Source organism: Grammomys surdaster, unplaced genomic scaffold (assembly GCF_004785775.1).
Source record: "Grammomys surdaster isolate TR1022 unplaced genomic scaffold, NIH_TR_1.0 126391, whole genome shotgun sequence".
In the NCBI taxonomy this organism is placed as follows: Eukaryota; Metazoa; Chordata; class Mammalia; order Rodentia; family Muridae; genus Grammomys; species Grammomys surdaster.
The window spans coordinates 12,109,308-12,132,026 of NW_021621185.1; the positions used below are offsets into that span (position 1 = coordinate 12,109,308).

General features: G+C 32.6%; 1 protein-coding gene across 2 annotated transcripts in view; it reads left to right on the forward strand.

Annotated features, from left to right (window-relative positions):
- Edil3 (EGF like repeats and discoidin domains 3) overlaps positions 1 to 22,719 on the forward strand; it is a 440,392-nt gene that overhangs the window by 389,654 nt on the left and 28,019 nt on the right. For both annotated transcript variants that reach the window (XM_028760126.1, XM_028760127.1), the window contains one exon: positions 18,769 to 18,924. In XM_028760126.1, the coding sequence (XP_028615959.1) occupies positions 18,769 to 18,924 (156 nt within the window). The remainder of the gene's footprint in view (positions 1 to 18,768; positions 18,925 to 22,719) is intronic.

Below are 22,719 nucleotides of genomic sequence, written 5' to 3' on the forward strand. Positions count from 1 at the left end.
AGAAGGAGAAGGAGAAGGAGAAGGAGAAGGAGAAGGAGAAGGAGAAGAAGAAGAAGAAGAAGAAGAAGAAGAAGAAGAAGAAGAAGAAGAAGAAGAAGAAGAAGAAGAAGAGAAGAAAGAAGAAGAAGAGAAGAAAGAAGAAGAGAAGGAGAAGTAGTAGTAACTGGATATTTTAAAACCTCAAAGCACAAGCCCAGTGACACACCTCCTCTAACACTATCCCACTTCTTAATCTTTTCCACCATCTCTCAAATTATGGATCAAATATATGTGTTTACAGTAGCCATTTATGTTGAAACTACCATACCACATCTGTAGCTATATATCTTACTTATTTTTTTAACCTATAAAAATTTGCTTTTTATTTGTTGGAGGTGAGAGGCATGTGATGCATATGTGTGCATGTATTACTGTTTGATTGCATGTGTGTGTTGTGTGTGTGCAGGTAGGCACATATGTTTGTGTATATATGTGAACTTTTGTATCCTCCTATTTCTTCCTCTGTAGTGCCGTGGTTACAAGTGTAGAGCACCGCATCCAGCTTATTGCTTTGCTTTAGCGATGAGTTGCAATTCCCAAAACATTTTGGAGTCTATCCTTGCCTATGCTATTTCCTTCTGATCTAATTTAACATTTTTTTTGGTTATATGAATTTTATTCCACTGTAGCAATATCCTTTTCAAATTTTATTTTAACATGATTTCTTACCTCATGTCACAAATGACTAGCTTTCAGAATGCTCAAAAGTTTTGCTTTACATTAAGGTTTAGTCTTTAGGAATTTACTTTAGCAGATGGTAAAAAGAAACACTCTAATATATGTCTTATTTACAAATGGTCAATTTCTGCTCCATTGTTTGTTGAATCTACTTCCATTGATTCGGAATGCCATCTGTGTCTCCCAACAAACTTGTAAGTGGCACAATTCTGTCTTTATTCAATTACAGTTGCCTGTATTTCTCTCCTCAGGGCTGTACTGCTCAGTCATTACAAAGTCCTATTTCCTTGAAGTCCTACCATTAGGGAGGAGTAGTTCCTAATCTCACACCCCCACCCCTTCCCTCCTGCCACCACTGTTTGGCAGTGTTTGAGTCACATATCTATTTGAATTGTCTTGGTCTTTCTTTTGTTTATTTGCCAACGGATTTTATGTTAATTAAGAACATTATTATAAAATTCTAATGGAAGAGTTAAAAATTATAGAACATCTTTGACAGTTAGGCTCAACTTTAAATAACTTAGCTGCACAATCTGAAATATGTTCTATCTTTTCATTGATTTATCATTATAAAAAGTATATTCTTTTTAATAAGGATTTTTGCATCTATATGCATAGCAAATCTATAAAGTATTTATTGTTAAAGTGAATAATGTTACAATTATATTTCTTTCCCCTTCTTCAAATTATTATTATTATTATTAATCCTGAGATAGGATTTCTCGGTGTCACCCTGGATCTCCTGAAGCTTGTTCTATAGACCATGATAGTGTAGAACTCAGAGATTTCCTTGCTTCTGCCTCCTGAATGCTGGGATTAAAGGCCTGGGCACCACATTTTAAAGTTATACTTCTAATTGATTAGCACTTGTATGTATTAAAGAAGAAATGGTAATATTTTCTTCATCTTATATGCAGGGAATGTGGTAAATTACATTATTCATTGAGAGAAGAGTGACCTTAGTATGTTATAATTGTACAAACTTAATATAGTTCAGGATTTCCCTTCATACTTGATGTTAGTGATACATATAGGAGAAAATGCTTATTTTTCCAAAAGAAGAAATATTTCACTTAAGTATTTCAAAGGTACTTCTTTGAAAAAGTAAAGAAATCACAAGTTGATAATCTCTAATGAATTATGTAAAATGATAAAATGACTACTACTTAAAAATGTGACAGGAAAACTAAATGGAAATCTCCACTATAAATATTTATGTCACTAAACTTAAATTTAATAGAAAGAACATATTTATAATACATGGTGAAAATCAGAACTACACTAAAATCATATGCCTTTTTTGTTTAAAAAAATTAAAGGAGTAACAAACAAAATCTCTGAAAAAATCTTATTACTGTTACAGAAATTGAATCTGAATTTCAACTTTCAAGTTTCATTTCTTTTCCTTTCACAAACTTTTTCTTGGAGAGAAAACTATTTTATTCTTGAAATAATATAATAATATAAATAGAATAAAACAGTTTCTTTTTTTGTAACTCTGTTTTGTGAAATAATGACTTTCATGAACCAGAACCAAAATAAGTACATTAAACAAAGAAACAAAGAATGGGAATGTCACGTGTGAATACTGATGCAAATGCTTTAATAAGAAATCCAGAAATAAAATATAAGTTTAAATATGTTTACTAGTAAAGAATCATCTATTTCAAGAATGTGTAAAAGTTTAATTTTAGAAATGCATCTGCTAGGATTGTCTTAGTTACTTTTCTATTGTCGTAAAGTGACATCATGACCAGAGTGATCTACAAAAGAAAGCATTTTACTGGGGTTGTGCTTGCAATCTCAAAGAGTGAGTCGATGGCCATCATGATGGAAAGCATGGCAGCAAATAGGCAGTCATCTGGCTGAATTCATACCCAAGAGCTTACAGAGTCAGAGACAGACAGGGAGGGACAGAGAGACGGGGACAGAGAGACAGACAGAAAGAGACAGAAGGAGAGACAGAGACAGAAACAGAGAGAGGCAGAGATAGAGACAGAGAGGCAGAGTCAGAGAGACAGAAAGAAAGATCTATAACTATATTGGAAAAGTAGAGAAATTTGAATAATTTAGCAAGAAATGCCTACAAATAAGATAGTACAGGAACAGGATGGCGGTATTCAGACTGATAGTGTCAAACTTTTAGTTACTTTACTTCTTCAGTATTAATGTGTAGCTTTTATATCTTACCTGAGGAATATTCATAATTATCTCAATATGAAAGAAATACAATTTGACAAAATTTAATATCTAATCATGGTTTTCTAGTTTTGTAGCAAATAAATCATAAATGGAAAAGTTCTCAATTTAATAAAATATATTCACCAAAAATCTATATTAGAAAATATATTCAAGACAAAAACATTAAATGTATATTTTTAGTGCTTGAGTTTTATTGTGTTACTTTGAATAAGTCTTTACAACTTGAAAATGCAGTTACATTGACTGCTGTAGTGAAAGAATTTTCAAAAGATTGTGTTATTTCAGTTGTTCTTCATAATTTACTTTACAATGCTTCTAGCAGCCAAGAAGGTTCTTATTCCTGGTATTCTCTGTTAAATTCTGATCAATGTCATTTGCTGCTGTCCTTTAAGGAAAATGAATGTGCAACAATTGGGCACAGTGCATTCCAACATAAGGTCATGGTTTTAGCAATATAGTGTATTAAAGTGAGTAGGTATATCTGTGACCTCTATTCTGGCTCTCCTCAGTCCCCTTCAGAGAGCCTTCAAGGAGACATTTGTATTATTCCTGCATTGACTGCATCTAGAACAAACAGTTGCAAAGATTCTTCTATTCCAACTATAAACTAATATATCTTTTAGTATTTTTTGAAAGATTTCTTACTAATGGAAAAGACATGTCAAAATAACCTCTTTAGGTACAATTTTGATGTCTAATTTTGTTGCTTCTCTACTGCTTGATGCTATTGCAAAAAATAACTTTTGATATTATAGTTTAATATCATTTTGACCACTAATATTATATGGTTTTCCTTTTCTTAAATCAATGTAAGAATTTCATTAAGATTTATTTGGATTTCAAGACCCTTAAATGCATAAATACCAAAAAATAATTTGTATTACAGAATATGTTTGTGATACTTGGAATTTGTTTTCAAGTTAGAACTATAGTTACAGAGTAGTGGTGGCTGCCTCATGCCTTTAATCCCAGTAATAAAGAAGCAGAGACAGGCAGATCTGTCCATTTGAGGCCAGCCTGGTATACATCACTAGTTCCAGGATACCCAGAGCTACAAAATGAGACCTTGCCTCAAAAATAAATAATAAAAAAAAGTCAGCAATTTTTATCTTGATGCTTCCTATGAGATACTAAATACAGTTAAGTCAAGATAATCTAGTGATGTAAAATTGATATCACAATAATCTAGTGATGTAAAATTGATATCACAAATTCCTTATTTAATTCTAGAAGTAAATTATAGCAAAGTGAAGTATAACTTTGGAAGTTGTTAAAAATCCTGACTATGTATGCAAAAAATAAATAAGTTTAATATAATGAGTTTAGTTCAAGTGTTTCATAATCCCACATCTAATTTAAGACTGTAGTTTAGGCGCTATTTCACAATAATCAAAAAATAGTGCATGAATAATTTCAATGCTAAGGAATATGATTTTATAAACATGAGGGCTCTTGGAGCTGATTGCACAAGGGAATTAGCCCTTATATAAGACCTGAGATAAGTATATACATTCAGAAAGTGCAAATGTAATGCCATTTCTCAAAGGAAAGAAAATGGAAGCAGAATACTTTTTGCAAGCAGTCAAGAATAACACATTTTATGAAAATTATAGATCTCATTTCAAGCCAAAACACTATGTTATCCATACACCAGGTATGAGCTTCCCTATAGATATCTTCAAATCATATTGTACTATAGGATTTACTCATAAGAACATATACTACATATTCTTATACTACACTATTATATTTTCTACATTTTAATAAATTCGACAAAGTAAATATCGTATAAAGAGGTAATTGATGAGATACAGAAGTCTGTATCTAAAGGAGATATTTTAAGACTAGAATCACAAGTATAAAATCGTTAATTCTTAGTTCCACTCAGGAAAAGAAATGGAAATGAACATAAATACATGAACATACTTATATAAGATACTTATGCAATACGTATGCAAGAGTATGAATAAATAAATTATTTATATTTTATAAATATTCTGTGAGAAAAATCGAAAGATATGTATTATGGTCCTGGGATAACTTCTCATGACTGATGTCAGGGAAATAAACCATCCTATAAAACCCACTAAGGACTGGGCTCTATTACAATATAGTATCAACAGTGCTACTAGCATTTTTGACTAAACATTTGACTAGAAATAATTTATATCCATTTGATCTGTATCTTTGTACCATGTGTTCTTTTTATATTTTGGATAAAATATATTTACTGTACATAGCCTTTGGGGCAGTCAACTTTCTGTAATGAGCATATTGCTTTAATCCATCAATGGTACTGAGTCTGTTGAGTCATCTCATCTCTTTCTATAGCCTCTTAGACACCCTATGTGGTTTTGCTTTAACTATTAACATTGAGGGTATGCTGTACTCAAACATTTTAAGTATTAACCTCATGCCTGACTTCTGTGAGGCCTTGTTCTTACTACTTACTTGTGAGTACTCAAAAAAAAGCACATGTCTGACATTCTTTGCTTCATGATTGTTGTCTTAGCCTAAAAGTTAATTATCATAACATACACACACACACACACACACACATATATATAGAGAGAGAGATAGAGATAGAGATAGAGATAGAGATAGAGATATCCAGTTTAGATTTGAAAAGTTTAACGTTATGTTCACTTGGTCTGATAAATCATAATGATATAAGAATGATTTGGAAATTTTGAGAATTTTATTTCAATTGTAGACACATAGACCCTTCAGCAAGAAGGATTCACAAACTACATTAAGTATTGTGGCAGCTTGTCTAACATTGCCAGTCATTTCATCTTCAATAAACATGGTTCTGTTTTTTCTCTGTATTTTTTCTGAATATTTTCTTTTTTCTCTGAATATTTATCTTCAAATTTTCTTTTCATTTGTAGCTAACAAATTAAGAATATATAAGAATATGTATAACAATATACATAGTGTGTGTGTTTGTTGGTAGTTTTGAGTATTCAAAATATGTAATTATTACTTAAAATATTTTTGTTAGATTTAGATTTATTAACATAACTCATTTTTCTCCTTTTGAAGATAGACTACTTTCTCATACAATGTATCCTGATTACAGTTTCCCTCATTTAACTGTCCCTAGTTCCTCCCTAACTCCTTTAACCTCCGGAACCATACCCTTTCTGTCTCTTATTAGAAAAGAACAGGGTTCTAAGAAATAACCAATATGATAAATAAAATATAATAAGATCAATCAAAAGCTATCATATTGAAGTTGGTCACAGCAACCAAACAGGAGAAAAAAAGAGTTGAGATGGTAGGCAAAGGGTGAGACACCTACTTGTTCTCACACTCAGGATATCCGTAGGAATGCTAAGCTAAAAACAGATCCATGCAAATCCTATGCTTGCTGCCTCAGTCTCTGTGAGCTCCTATGTACCTTGCTAGTTGATTGAGAGGGTCTTGTTCTACTGATGTCCTCCATATCCTCTGACTCTTTCATTTTTTCTACCTCTTCTTCTGGGGGGTTCAGTTGATCTGATGGAAATCTCCAATTTAGATTCTCTCTCCACATAATATCTGGCTGTGGGTCTCTGCATCTGTTCTCCTCTGCTGCTATAGGAAGCTTCTCTGATGGTGGCTTAATAGGGAATTGATCAATGAGAATATCATAATATAATTAGGAATGATTTTATTGATACATCTTTAGGTCAGTAGTGTTTGGTATATATCCTAGGTCTCTCGGTTATCTTTTCTCTGATTTTTGATTACCTGTGCTGTATTGGGTACAGGTTTGTTCTTATGAACAGGCCTTAAGTCAAATCAGGCATTGGTTGGCCACTCTCATAAGTCCTGTGCCACCATTGCTCTAACATATTTTGTAGGCAGGGCAGATTGTAGGTAAAAGGGGTTTTTTGGATGGAATTGTGTTTATAATTATCTTGCAGTTGCCTGCAGAGTACATGCTCACACCAAAGAGATTAGAACATTGGGGTGAAGGTTCCACATAGGCACACACTTGACTTCACCATGTTCAATGAGGTTTGTGGGTGTTGTCCTCAGCAATGAGGTCCTTCTGTCACTTTGTGGAGATTAATTCTTTGTGTTAGCAACAGCCTGGATGACTTGGGGATTTCCATTGGACCCCCTTGGCTAACAATTCAATTGAATTAAACCCAGTCCTGCTACTGAGATCCTTGTTTGGTGAAAAGAGGTCACCAGTTGAAACTTCATATCTCTCATTATTAGAATACCTCATTTAAGGTCATCTTCATATGTTTTAGGAAGTTTTTTGGTTTTTGTTTTGTTTTGTTTTGTTTTTTTTCTTTGGTTTTTTGAGACAGAGTTTCTCTGTATAGTCCTGGCTGTTCTGGAACTCACTCTGTAGGCCAGGCTGGCCTCGAACTCAGCAATCCACCTGCCTCTGCCTCCCAAGTGCTGGTATTAAAGGCATGTACCACCACCGCCTGACTGTTTTAGGAAGTTTTTACTGCACTAGGTTTCCATATCATTCCTAATAGACCTTCAATTCCAGCTGTGTTCTCTCCCTGCACCCTATAGTCCCTTAGTTTCTCCATTTATTCACCTAATGCCCCTCCTCACCCATTTCAAGTCCATTCACATATATAATCTATTCTAGTTCTCCTTCTCAGGGTTTATCCTCACCCACCAACCAAGACATTTCCTCTCTACCTAGCCTCTCTAGGTCTGAAGATTGTAGCTTGAATATTATTTACTTAACAGTTAATATCCACATATGAACAAATTTATCTTTCTGGGTTTGGGTTACGTTCAAGATGATTTTTTTTTCTGGTTCCATCCATTTTCCTGAAAGTTCATGATATCACTTTTTTAAACTGCTAAGTACTTTTCCACTGTGTAGCTGTATCACATTTCTCTGTCCATTCTTCTGTTGAGGGATATCTAGGTTATTCTCAATTTCTGGCTATTATAATAATAATGATATTATTATTATTACTATTATTATTTATTATAAAGCCACAATGAATGTGGTTAACCAAGTGTCCTTGAGGTAAGATGAATTATTGAGGTAATCCTTAATGATATTTTCAGAAAGCCTTTTAAAAACATGCAGCCAAATTGTGACTATATAAGGTAAATGAGCTTTTAGAAACTGATAAATAACAGATTATCTGAATTTTAACCTAAAAGAGATATTATTGCTTTCTAAATTATATGGAAGTTATTATTGACAGTATTATTTGTTTTATCATTCAGCTTAACTTCAACAGTTTTTAATGCATCCCAAAATATTACTATATATTGCTATACTCTTTGATCAATGGCTTGTATTAAATAGTCAGCTATCAACTAGTAATGACTCTGTCAGTTGTAGGATGATTCAATTAAAGACCATCCTAAATTTTATTCATAGATTAAAAAAGCCAAGGTCCCTGCCTAATCAGAATCAATCTTGAAAGTTTTTGAAAGAAGATATGTTAATTCTACTCTCTCCTGAGGCAACCTTGTTTTTGTTGAACTCAGCAGAAAGTCACTTTCAATAACACCCTAAGAAAAAAGTGATTCTTCTTCTTGGATTTTTTAGACTATAGAAGTTGGGAAAAAAAGGTAGTAGCTAGCATCTTAACATAAATTATTAAGAACTATAATTAAGCATCAGTTTTCAAAACAATTTAAAAGTAAATAATGTAATGTACTATTGCAATGATCTACTTATTATAAGATAACAAAAAAGATAAGTATTCTTCCTCAGTAGAGCATTATTTAAGCAAATCAACAGCAGCATTTTAAGTCTAGCCATTCATATTATTTCAATCCAAGTATATTTAATAAGATTTATATTAGTTTACTAGCATTTTTAAATGTTTTTTGAGATTCTATAATATTTCAATAAATTCCATTTAGGTAAAATTTCTAGTATGAACAAAGTCTCATGAGATTTGAATAGTCATTCTAAAACCGTCAGATATGATAAAACAGAGTCAAATATAAGTCTTCCTGTATTGAGCTTCTGAAAACATTCACTTATATCATTTTAACTCATTAAATTTATTGATGATGATTGCTGTTGCTTTGATCCCCTCCCAAGTCAGTGAAGTATGCACACAAATTTTCCAATCTAATAGAGATGTCTTTTATAACCATATTATGAGATTCTGACACTCAAATCATTAGAACCAAGGCCTCAATCAAACATATGCCAGTCAGGACCCAGTGGACACTTTATTGAAACCAGAAACTCAAACCTGACAACAGTGTTTCCCTTCTCTTTACTCTATTACATCCAATTAGAATCCAATGCCCAGTACTGCAAACTACTCAAGGAAAACAGGGGATACAACACATGAGCTGCTGTTTTTATTCTAATCTGTGAAACTGTTAATTCTATTAACATTACAAAATCACCTCTTGTACACTAGGCAAAGGATGGATATCAAATGTAATTTCCTGTCCCTGAGATTCTGGATCTTAAGACAAAAACTGGTAATGACATAATAAGTAAATTAACTAATAGGAAAATAGTTATTCAAACAAAATCTCAATTTAATTAAATATAAAGAATACTTCAAATTTGGTATCATCTAAAAATAGCATATCCTATTTAAAGAAACACAGTAGGATTATAAGAGAATTGTCCTTTCACTAGCTTCAGTTGAACCATGTAAATGTCTGCTGGGCATTGTAAACGATGCCAGAGACAGTGCTGATATAGGAAGATCTGAACGGAAAGCAAGGTAAATTCCTGAGGGAAGATGATTGGTAAAGACTTTCTCAGTGGTCAATGATAACAATGAAAGGATTCTTCTCTCTTCTCAAATCTCAGTAGAAAACAATACACATTACAAACCGATTTTTTTTTTAAATATGTAGCACAACAAAGAAAGGGAAGAGTTCTTAGGGTCTGATGAAAGCATGAGAAGAGCCACTGCCTTTTCTGCATATGGAACAGGCTGCAGGGCTTTATGTAAAGTTGCTATTCTCAAGAATAATGGGAGTACAGTGAATGCTAAGATGATGAGAGCGGCATTGTAACAACGTTTATCCATGGAAGTTAAGCATGCAAGTGCCATGGATACATTTCTAAATATAAAAATATTATCTTTAAAGACAAGTGAGAAAACTCTCTAAGAATACAGGGTAGGATTATAAAAACTGATTATTGATAGGCAAAATGCTACAAATAAGTAATCTTAAGAGTAAAGCTTCAGTATTGGCTTTTAGGGTTAAGAAGTCAAAAGAAAAAAATGTTACTAATGTGTTGAATATACAAAAGGATTTAGATAAGCATTTGGAACAATGGATTGATGCTCTTCATTTTATTCAAATTATTGGAAGAAGGTTCAGAGTTTAAGAATAAAGAGCCCATCTCTAGTCTCATGCCAAGTGCCCTTGGATTCCTGTTAATTCTAAAATTTACAGTGGTAGTTATTATAATTAGGAAAAAGTTTAAAGACACTTGAAATGTATTTGGCATTATTCCAACACCTCTCTGGATGTTTTAACTTTGCATAGTGAGCTTATGAATCTAAAGAATGCTGCTCTGCTGAGTGTTGATGTGGCAGATATTGCTGATAAAATTATTCATGGCTTGAGGTCACTATTTCCATTTTGGTCAAGCTTCAAGAATGGCATATATAGTTTGATCATGCTAGCCCTTTTTGTCCTGGGAATACTTTTATTCCTGCCCATCATGTTAAATTTGTCTTTAACAACATCAACATGTCGGCAGTCAAAGTACATGGCTTGAAACTGAAAATGGAACTCCAGACAGAGTTACTAATTTAACAAGCTGGCAAGCCAAGGATGGGTAATATTCTGCACAGAGCCTTACCAACCTAAGACAGAAGTGCATTGCTTTTGATAATGCATATTCCACAAAGAATAAGGAAGCCATTCTTGTTAGAATGGCCTAAGAAAGGCTCAGTCTTGTTTATGAAATAAAAAAGGGGGAGATGTGGAGAGCTTTTAGGGCTACTTGGCAGGAATCTGACATGGGCCAAGGACAAGGAAATTTGCTGCTTAGCAGGAATGTGACATTGGCCAAGGATAAGGAAATGGACTTGAGGTAGGAATCTAAATCTTAGGCTGGAACAAAGAAGTAATTTCAGTCAGGAATCTAAATCTTAGGCTAGAACAAGGAAGTAGTTTTCAGACATAAAAATGAATTTTGGCTAGGACAGGGAAGAAATATCAGATATTTTGGTTATCCTGATAAGCCCTTAGAAACAGTGATCACGGAAGTGCTCATGGAAATTTTCTTATTGCCTTGCTTGTTCTTTGACTATTTGTGTTTATTGTCATACATGTTCCTTTTATCAATTGTATTGCTAGTTCCTCAACCTAGAACTGACCTTAATACTTGCATATAATTAAAATGGTATAAAAGTAAAAAAGGAGGATGGGTGATGGGATGGAAGCTTCTAGGGATGGAAAATGGGGAAAGAGGATGACATCTGAAATATAAATAAATAAGATATCCAATAAAAAAGAAAGTCAAAACAAGCAGAATGCATATTTTAAAGTATAGAAATACAGTGGTTATATATGAAATTCTCAAAAAATAAAAAGTAAATGAAGATAAACATTAATCTAAAGAAGCCCTTTAAGTTCAATTGTTTTCTTAGGGAACAGTGTAGCTTGTGAAAAATCCATCTCATTTTCCCAATAAGCATAAGTGAAATCCTTACCAAGAGATATTCTAGTAAATAATGATGATTGATTGTAATTAGTGATGATTGATAAGTAATAATTTCAAAAAGAAAACATAAATTTTGAAATGAGCATTCAGCCAGGAATGCAAAAAAAAATCACTAAACAATTAGAAAAATATATAATTATAAAAGTATAGTATGCTCCCATAACACACAACACACACACATACACACACACATACACACACACATACACACACACACATACACAGACAGCTATAAGTAGGTTTTGTAATCACACAGGTGTTCATATTTGTGCATGTATGCACATATTCACATACATGTAAATATGTATTCATGATAGCTTAATTTTAAAATTGAATTTGAAAAGTAAGGGAGAAGAAAGTAGAAATTCCTATATATGTAAATAACTTTTAGCTCATGAAATTTTATAGACCTTTTAAGATACAAAATATTATACAATACAAAGATATTGCTAAATTTGAGTAAGGAAAGGTTAAAATGTTATAGTGTCAGTGGTGGTTTAAATAAAAATGGGCCCCATAGGGAGTGGCACTACCAGGATATGTAGCTTTGTTGGAGTGGGTATGATGTTGTTGGAGAAATTGTGTCACTACGAGGAGGTTTTGAGATATCAGATGCTCAAGCCAGGGACTATACGGCATTTTTTCCTGCTGCCTTCAGAACTGCATGTAGTACGCTCAGCTTCTTCTTGAGCACCATGTCTGCCTACACACTGCCATGCTTCCCACATGACAACAAATGTACTGAGCCTCTGAAATGTAAGCCTGCCACCAATTACATATTATTCCTTATAAGAGTTGACATGGTCATCGTGTCTCTTTAGAGTAATAGAAATCCTAACCAAGACAGGGTCAAATATAGAATAAAAGTACATGGTCATCTATGGGAAATGCAAATACTAGACATAATATCAATAACATACAAGTAGTCATCCAAATGTGAAGCAGAAGATCTATAATAGAACATTAAAGAGGATAATCTATATATAGGAAAATGAAAATTAAACATCATTCAGTGCCATTTCAGGAGATTAAATTTAATATCTCTTGTTATTGGAGTCTTATAAACATAAACATTTCTACACGAGAGATTTTTAGAGGGAAATACTTATACAATGGATGAAAGCCTATAATTGTGGAGCAAATTGAAACAATGCATGCTGTGATTCAAATAGTAGGTTCTTTCTGTCCATAAAGAAACAGAACAGCAATGAACAATGAAACATAAATGGAGCTTAGCATATATTCTGGCTGTGAATAAAAGAACTGCAGACAAATGACTATCAAGAGGAACTGATAAAATAATTTTCATAGAGCATGTATCTATTATTAAAAATATAATATAGTTACCACAACTTATTATTAAACTTATTATTATTATTACCATGACAATTATATGTAAAATAATCAAGATACAAAAATACAACATACGAAATAACAAAGCTGCATGAACAGTGTGAGCTAAGCATATGACAATATTTTGATGCTGGAATTATGTAAAAACAAAAGAATAAAGAGGTAAGCAGTGTTAACTTCAGATAGTACAATTGGAGCTCACTGCAACCATATTCTTCCTGTTTTCCCTGATACCATTATTTTCCCAACCTGTATACTTTGTGTTAGATATAATTTTCTTTTATTACTCTTTAGTTTAATAAATTTTATTAAAATTTAACTTGTGACTAGATGATAAGAATAATGGGATTTTCTGAAAAGGGGGACTTTAGTAGAAATATTGAAGAAAAGAACACATTTGTTTTTATTTATAAGTGACTATCATGGAATTCCATATGAACAATATGTACCCTAAATTACTCTACGTTAGAAATTTCATAGTGAGGTGATAAGAACAGTAAAGCCTGCATACATGTTAATGGATCAAAGATTTGAGCAACCTCTGGTATGGAATGTCAAGGCTAGCATTAATGTCAACTTGACAGAACACAGCATCATTTGGGAAGATAGATAATCAGCTGAGAAATTCCCTCTATCACATTAGTTTGTGGGCTTGTATGTAGGGAATTTTCCTCAATGCTAAGTACTTTTGGAGGATTCAGCCCACTGTGGCAGTATCATCCTAAGACAGGTGGGCTTTGAGTGTACAAAAAACAATCCAGTAAGCAACATTCCTACATAGTATTTATTTCAAGTCTTGCCTCCAGATTCTTACTTTAAGTTCCTGTCCTAGCTTTCCTTATTGATGAACTCTAATCTGCAATGTAAATAAATCTTTTTCTTCCTCAAGTTGTTTTGAACTTTGATATTTATCACAAAATAAAAGGCAAACTAGTACTTATATTTAAAGCTAATATTTAATCATTTGGAGGAGGGGGGGCTATGATCAGGATGTAAAATTAATAAATTAATTAATGAAAAATAGATAGATATTTAATAATTTAAAATCATCTATAAAGTTACATGTTAATGCTAAATGTTAGAATTTTTTCAGAATCACAGACATAAACAAAGGGAAGTACTGATTGCCCCTGGGAGACCAAGTTACTTTTATCTCCTTCATAAAAGTTGTTATTCTGCACACAATTATTTTTACTGTGAAAAAATTATTAAAATTAAATAGTTAACTCTAACACACTATTAATCACCAAGCTACTTGTATTATTAAGTTAAAATATTCAGCCAAACAATTTGCATGATTCTAAATTCATCATTTTAGAAAGTTAACCATTATAAGTTGACAGCAAGTGGGGATGAAGTTCAACCTGACATGCATCTCTGCATATTTTGTAATTGAATGGAGCCATTAAATGTAGAATTTTCTCTAGTTTGAGTCCAGGACAGGTGAGAACTGGATATTTGGAATGTTGCCACATGACAGATGTCCTGCAAACATAATAGTGCACAACCACCTGCACTCAGAAAGCCTATCCTAGCACCATGCATATGATTTTAATTACTCAAATTTTATTGTTAAAATATAACATAAGAAAACCAATTGCTGTTTTAAATGGTTAAAACTACCTTTGAAATTAACCAGTTCACTACAGAGATTATAATAATGGGCCCTAGAATTCATGTATAAGCATACACATCATTTAAAGATTCTAAGTCTTAGAATAGTAAGATTAAATCAGATACTTGAAAGTGAATAATAAATCAAGATAAAATAACACACTATCTAATTGGCCTGTGCTCCTGAGGCAAGAACAGTCAATATATGATAACAACACTGTTTAAATGGAAGTAGGAGTTATTGTGTGACCTCAACCTAACTGGCATTGTATATAATTGTTTGATTCAATGTTTAGATAAAATAAGTATTCATAAGTACAAGTGTGTAGCTCTACCACACTTGTCCAGCATGCCTAATATCCTGTCTATTGAAAACAAATTTCCTCTAAATATTTTGCCTGCAATATATGTGGGCTGTGCATTCACAGATCCAAAAATGGGTTAATAACACACGGAGAAAGTATATTTCTACTGAATATATACAAGACCTAAATGCTTCAATGTAACAGGTTTATACTACATTGATATTACATACAAAATAATATTTAAACAGTGATGTAAAATGTTATAAATTTGTTTGTGATATTTCTATTAATGATTTTACTCATAAATAAGAACTTTGTATCAAATTTTCTCTCACAATTTTCTCTCTCAATCTTTAAGAAGAAATGATTATTTTTGTATATACTCTGAACATACGATCAAAATAGCCTTCAACTCACTTTTTTCATGTTACAAACATTTATCCTTCATTACTTTTTGCGATCATAATATAACTACATGTCTGCCTTCCCTTCCTCTCTTTCAGCTCTCTCATGTACCCTTGCCTATATTCCTTCAAACCCATGCCTCTTTCTTTCACGTTTACTGTATGGATATGTTTATATACATGCAACTCTAGACACCCATTCTCCCATTTCTACAGCCTTCTATCAGGGTCTGACAGATATTCAGTTGTTTTCTTATCTTCTAATTAATGTCCTTCATATTACCCATTCTAATATATGTGTGCTCAGATGTGCACTCGTCTTATTTTCATAAAACCCAGGACAGTGATTCACTTAACTCTTCTGATGAGAGACTAAGAAAGAAAGAAAAGCACACATGATCAGTAAGGAGTCATCACTTCCAGCTACGGGAGAATCACCAACTCTTAAAATTAAGTTTTGAAATAAGAAAGAATTATTAACTGGTTGCTTTTGCCAGTAATCTATTTGCTACAATTACAGTACTTCATTTCCTTGACCAAATATATTATGTCATATTGAAAGCACTAGATTAAATCAGATAGCATTTTCTGGATGAACATGCAATGGCTTTCTCAGCCATAAGTTTGTTCCTTTTTGTGGGACCGTCTAAGGCATCAGCTCCAGTTGAAACTAACAAGACTTTTGCTAAGAACTTATTACATGACAAGTTTGTATCAATCAGATTCAGACATACGGCACAGTGAACTATCCCAAATGTCAAGCCTTGAGCCAGTCCGGCGTTGTCAACAATTTGAGTGAAACCTCAGGAGGTGAGGTCTACTGGAGTAGTCTTTAGTCTACAAAGTCTGTAGTTTCCCTTTAATTCAGATTTACATGAGAACTCAAGGCACTAGCCAGAATTTTCACAGTGTCTTGCTCTGGATGAATTCTGTGTGTGGCCTGTTTCAGCAAGCTCATTTTACGTGTGAGTCAAAAATTATTTTTGTACTGAAAGAAGCCTTTTTTAGAGCTGGTATTCTAAATTTAATGCAGGGAATTTTAGGATAAACTCCAGGTCAAAACAGATTGTGCCGATGTTGCCTGTTTAAATACAGAAGCTTGTTTAACTGAAAGAGAAATGAAAAACATTTCTAGATTAAAAAAAAAAAAGCTAGGGGAACACAGAGGCGAGAGTGGGTGAAAAACGTATTTGTCGGCAAGAGTCAAGATATAGAATTCAGGAGAAAACATCTCCACCCCTTAGGAAACCCAGATGACTGTAGGAATCACCACAGAAAACTATGCTGGAAGATTCCTCCTCATATCTGAGCTGAGGATTCAGACATTTAGCGCTGAAAAGTCAAAGCTGAGTGGTTCATTTCCCTGAGCCATTGAGTTCCTGTGTGTTTTCAGCCTATGACAGTACACAGTGGCTCAAGTCCGGTACCTCATTCTTTTACCAGTTTTGAATGTCAACAGAATGAAGAACATTACGATTGACAGCGGGCTTTGACCAAGTTTCTCTGAGCAATTAAATTTGGATATATAACAATAAAAGCTACCCATATTTTAAAGCTGAGTCAGCTGAAGAGCAGAGTGAAAAGTCACAGAATTCTCCTAATATAAACTCAGCATTGTTTTAATTTTTCTTTATATTCTGTCTACGTAATGAGTGTAATGATCCCTTCCAAACTATCCATTAGTCCCAGAAAGAAAAAGATAAAATAGTTGACATTTTGAATAAAAGTATGATGTACTGATTAGAGAATTCTTGTGAACTCTGGGGGTGAGGGGAGAGAAATAATGTAGAATCTCAAGTTTTTTATTCACTGTTCTCCTTTGGAATATGTGGTGGTTTTGTGACTTCTCTAAGTATCTATTTCTTCATGTGTAAAGAGATAATATAGCATGTGCCCAGTCAAAGCACCAAATGTGGGGTGCCAGGAACATTCTTAGACAATATGAGCAGGATCCACTTCCAGGATAGCATGTTTGCCCTTAAACATTCTTGCTTCACTCATGGGGTACTTTAAATTACATTATACACTGATAATCGTTCATTCTGAAATAGTTTCATGAACTTTCACAAACCAGTAAAGGCATTCCTTTGTGTTAATAATTCATTTATACTTAGCTTACTGTCTTTAATAGATTTCTCAAATGAGAAAAATTTTATATAAATTTAAATACACTCACACACATATACATTTGCATACATGTTTTGTGTGTATGTGGGTCTGTCTGTCTGTCTGTCTGTCTGTAATCTCAAAGTGTAGCATGTAGAAATATTTTCACATATTTTGATGGGTAGTTTTGTCACCTATATGCTATTTATACACCCCAGCTACCTGTTGTCAGTCACCGCCTATGATATCTGACCTATGGTCATCTATTTGGGATTACCTTACAACCTCATAGGAGAGACTTGAAATGGGAACAAAAGAACAGTGTTTGAAAGCACTGAGGTCACTCATGGGAACGTGGTGGTTAGAGATAAGATCAAGGATGTAGCAAGGAACTTAGTCACAGGAAATAGCTGGAAGACAGTGCTTTGCACAGGCAAAAAGGGGAAGCTATAGATCAAGGAACACAAATAAAAGCAAAGGTGACTTCAAAAATTGCCTGCTGAGAAAAGAAACTTTCTAAACTTAGTTGTTCTTAGTATTGCAAGATGTAAAAAAAAAAAAAAAAGGTTAAGAATGAGTTTAAAATAAGTGGGGACGTTTCTGGGACTATTTTCCGTTATTTAATGAGAAACATCCCTAGCCCCTGAGTTTCATTTATATTTTGAAAATTTTAATATGTAATAGTTTAGTTTCTCATTCGCTTCATTTATGGGTTTCATTCATATGATATATTTATAGATTTCATTCACTTTTTTGTAAGAAGAAAGTATAACACCTCAGACCATACAGTTAGACTTTCATATTTTTAATCCTTATTTTTTTCCTTTGTTCCAGTTGCCCTTATGCATGTTCTACAGTTTTGAACACTTGATTTCATCCTCAAATTATTTAGGATTTTAATTTTCTGAAAGGAGATTTTCAGAGTGCAACAATTACTACTAGTAAATTATACATACCTGAATTGAACAAAATTCACAAAAGTCAGTAATAATCTTATTTAATATTTAATTATCAAATATCAAATACTATTTGTGTTGCTACTTGTGGAGTACTTTGTCTTTAAGCAATTTGATTGATCAGTAGGTATCTATATTACATTATAGGACAAATGTTCAAACTCAGAGTCAGATGGTTGCAATATAAGTAAAATATTTAAATATAAGAAGAACTAGTGAGCTAAACTAACCATCACTTTATCTTGAGATGGTCAGCATCGTTGTCCAAGACATCTTGGACTAGACAGCTGATTACAAAATCTAAATATAAGCCACTGATAAATGCAGTCACTCTTTCAAAGTTCAAATAACCAGGAGATTTTTTTTCACTTAGCATATATTGTTTTTAATCTCTTGAGTTCAAGAGGTTTGCAGATTTATAATGGGTTAATTCATGACATTTAAGGAATGTTCTCTTCTCCTTTTAGGTTGATCTTCTTGTCCCTACTAAAGTGACAGGCATCATTACACAAGGAGCTAAAGATTTTGGCCACGTTCAGTTTGTCGGTTCATACAAACTAGCCTACAGCAATGATGGAGAACACTGGACGGTGTACCAGGATGAAAAACAGAGAAAAGATAAGGTAAATTATTTGTGTACCTTGCAGAGTGAAGAATTGGTCTCTATTTAAATTTTTAATGAAAAAAAATTGTGTAATGTATTCAGATCACAGTTTTCCTTTTTGGCAACTCTCCCCAAATGTTTCCTACCTCCCTACTCACCTAACTGCATGGCTCTTCTTTTCTTTCTTTAGAGAGAAAAATATGTAAAGTGGTACAAAAACATAATAAAAAGGAAAATACAGAAAGAAAGAAAGAAAGAAAGAAAGAAAGAAAGAAAGAAAGAAAAAAGAAAGAAGGGAGGGAGGGAGGGAGGGAGGGAGGGAGGGAGGGAGGGAGGGAGGGAAAGAAAGAGAGAAAGAAAGAGAGAAAGAAAGAAAGAAAGAAAGAAAGAAAGAAAGAAAGAAAGGAAGGAAGGAGGGGGAGGGAAAGAAAGAAAGAAAGAAAGAAAGAAAGAAAGAAAGAAAGAAAGAAAGAAAGAAAGAAAGAGTAAAAGAAAGAAAGAGAAAAAGAAAGAAACAAATAGAAAAAGAAAGAAACAAACAAAAGAAACATACATATAAATCCATTAAAATAAAAAACTGAAAGTCATAGTATATTAGCAAAGGGCCACTAAGAAAAAAATCCCCAGTCAGTTTTTCAATTTATTCTAAAAATAATGGCAAAGTATACACCAAACCATATTAAATAAGAATAAGTGATAATGAAACCTTCAAAAGCAAAAAGTTGTGCTAGTAAATATCTCCAATAAAATGTACTAAGATGTGGGTATGTAAAATTTACTCTATATCTTATAAACTTTAAAGAGGCATAAAATTTTTATCATAGTTAACAGATATAAAATGTTGCTAAGACAAATACTATGAATAAATTAGTGCTATAAAAAAACATTCAGTTGTGAAAAAATATTTCAGTAGATAACTGCTCTAAAATGATTAAGGGCAAATAGGAACTTTAGAGATAAACAAATTTAGAGTACTGTGTTATTCCATCCAAATACAACAGATTATTCTCTGCTAAGTTTGCCTGAATACATCATAATTTGGAAATTTAAAAATTTTTCAATAAATTATCTGTTTTTATGACTACACACACCATGTACCTCCTTAAGTATGAAATTCCTATTTATTAACTTCTAGTCCTCTTGAACTCTTCATTTATTAACTGGTATCAATTTCTGTGGAACTCTGGATAAAAGAAGGCTTGGAAATTGGTTTATAGTTCTGGCCATATATTATAATACAGCCTCCAGTGGTCCAAAATCATTGATTTGAGTTATTACTCAGTGTCATTTATACAAAGAGCTCGACATTTCAGAAGACATCGATAGAAATGCTTAGCTCAAAGGTTAGAGAAAAGTTTAAGAAACTCGTACATTTCAAGTGTTTGTGAGTTAGCAACTTTTTATGGTGGATAATGCCTTTGTATTCTTGCTACCAGTGTATTGTGAACCAACAAAACGTTGAGAATATCTTTCTTTCTTAAGTGGTCAAGGCAGAGAATTTATAAACCTGTCCAGTTACCTATAAGCCAGGAGAGCAATTTGAGTGAGATACTAGTTTAAATTCAGTTCAAACAAGCTCTTTTAATGGAAACAGTTCTAGGTTCTAATTTAAATAGCCCATATGTGCTGGTATTTTCGTATCTTCAAATGCTCCATTTAACAATTCGGGACACATTCATGATTTATGTTCTAAAATATCAGAAGTTGATAATCTCTTATGACATCACATTAAGTTATTCATGTGCTTTACAGAGCAATGTATCAGATTCTATATTTTTTAATGGAAAAAGGTTCATGCAATATATCTGAACAGGTTTTCTTTTCAAGAGCACCCCACAGATCCTCCTCACCTCCTCACCCAACCAATTCACATTTTAGTTGAGAATAACTGCTATTTCATTCAACAATGTGAACTAGTAGAATATGTCATAATTGGTGGCATCTCAGATCAAACACATATTGAACATTTTGTTAGAAATGTTGTCATATTTATTTTATGAGCTATAAATAAAATGTTGCAACAAGTGGTTACAAGCATTGATTTAAACCTCTCTCAGGATTTATAGACTCTTTGGTACATAGAGTTGTACGCAACATAAAATCGAGTTTTTAAAACTTCATAATTCATTCTTTGAACTTTATATGGTGTTTAAACTAGTTTTAAGACAAAAAGTCTTTTAAACTATTTCTAATAGGTATTAAAATCAATAACGCTGAAGACCTCATAGTCAGCACAACATGATGGTGCATGCATACCACCTCCGCCCTCAGGAAACAGAGGCAGGGAAGCTGGTACAAGTTCAAGGCTAGACTGGGTTACAGTATGAGACTGTTTTAAAACACAAAATCTAAAACAAAAGAACAAGCCTGCATTCATTATTGAGATGCTTATCTCTATTTACATTTAAAATGTAAATCAATGCTTATATTTGAATATTTTAAATTATTTCCCTAATAGACTAAGCATTTGCTAATGAACACACTTGATCTTATTATCTCAGTCTGAACCATATGCAAATACTTTTAGTGAAGTTGCTGAATAATGTTATTCAAGGTTTCTGTGTCCTCTTGGTGTTACACATGCTATCTGCTACTGAGAGGAATATCACTATCTCTCACTATGATTATGGATTTGCTTACATCTCTTTGTCATGACATCATTTTCTTCATATATTTGCATAAAGTCTTATTGTCATTTAGAAATTAAGTAACATTTACATTTGTATAACAGCTTTAATCTGAAATCTGTTTAGTTAGGCATTAATAGAGATGCTTCAGCATTAGAAAATATTACCTCCATGTAAGGCATGTACATTTTACTTATTTGTAATACATTACATTTGATATGAAACTCTACTATGTATAGTGTGATTTTTAAGTTCAATCTGTAGTCTGAAAACATAAAAAATAGCTTTTAAGCCACTACATTAGATATGAGTATTGATATAAATGCCTTTAAACTAATCATTTAAGTATTTGTTCCCTACTTATTGAATCTTTTATTTTTGTCTTTATTTGAGCAAGTTTGAAATTTTAGTGATTCTCTTTTATCTAATTTAATGGTGAAATATTTTAATATTTTATACAATGTATTGGAATTTATGGCATACATATCAACTATTAAAACCTAATTTAAAATGAATATAAAGCCTCATACTCTTAACTCTCTAAACAACATAAAATAGATTTAAGGTATAAAATCATTTAAGGACCATTATTATCATTGTTATTAATAGTGTTCATGTTAGTGTCTTCATTACTGAGAAGAGACACCATGACCTAAATTACTTCTCTCATGAAGAAAAACATTTCATTGGGGCTGGGCTTACAGATGACAAGTTTAGTTCATCATTGTCATAACAGGATGCAGGGTGTCATGCAGGCAGACATGGTGCTAGAGAAGTAGCTAAGAGTTCTACATAAAGATCAACAGGCAGCAGGAAGAGAAAGCAACATGGAGCCTGCCTTGAGCTTCTGCAAACTCAAAGTCCATGAACACGAAATAACATGTGTAACGAAGTGAGGAAGATCTGGAAAAAGTAGGGAAATTGATAAAAATATATTGTTTGAAAATATTTTAGATAAAATGAAACCATTTAAACATTATAAACCCTTCATTGCTAGTTTTAGAATTAAATCTGATAGTTTGTTTAAAATATTACAACTGTTTACATACAGTTAAGAAGCTTAATATTCATTTATTATTTATTACAAACTACTACATTAACTGGGGCCAAGATGTGACATGTAATAAAATAGCAACCAATATTATCCATATATATATATATATATATATATATATATATATATATAT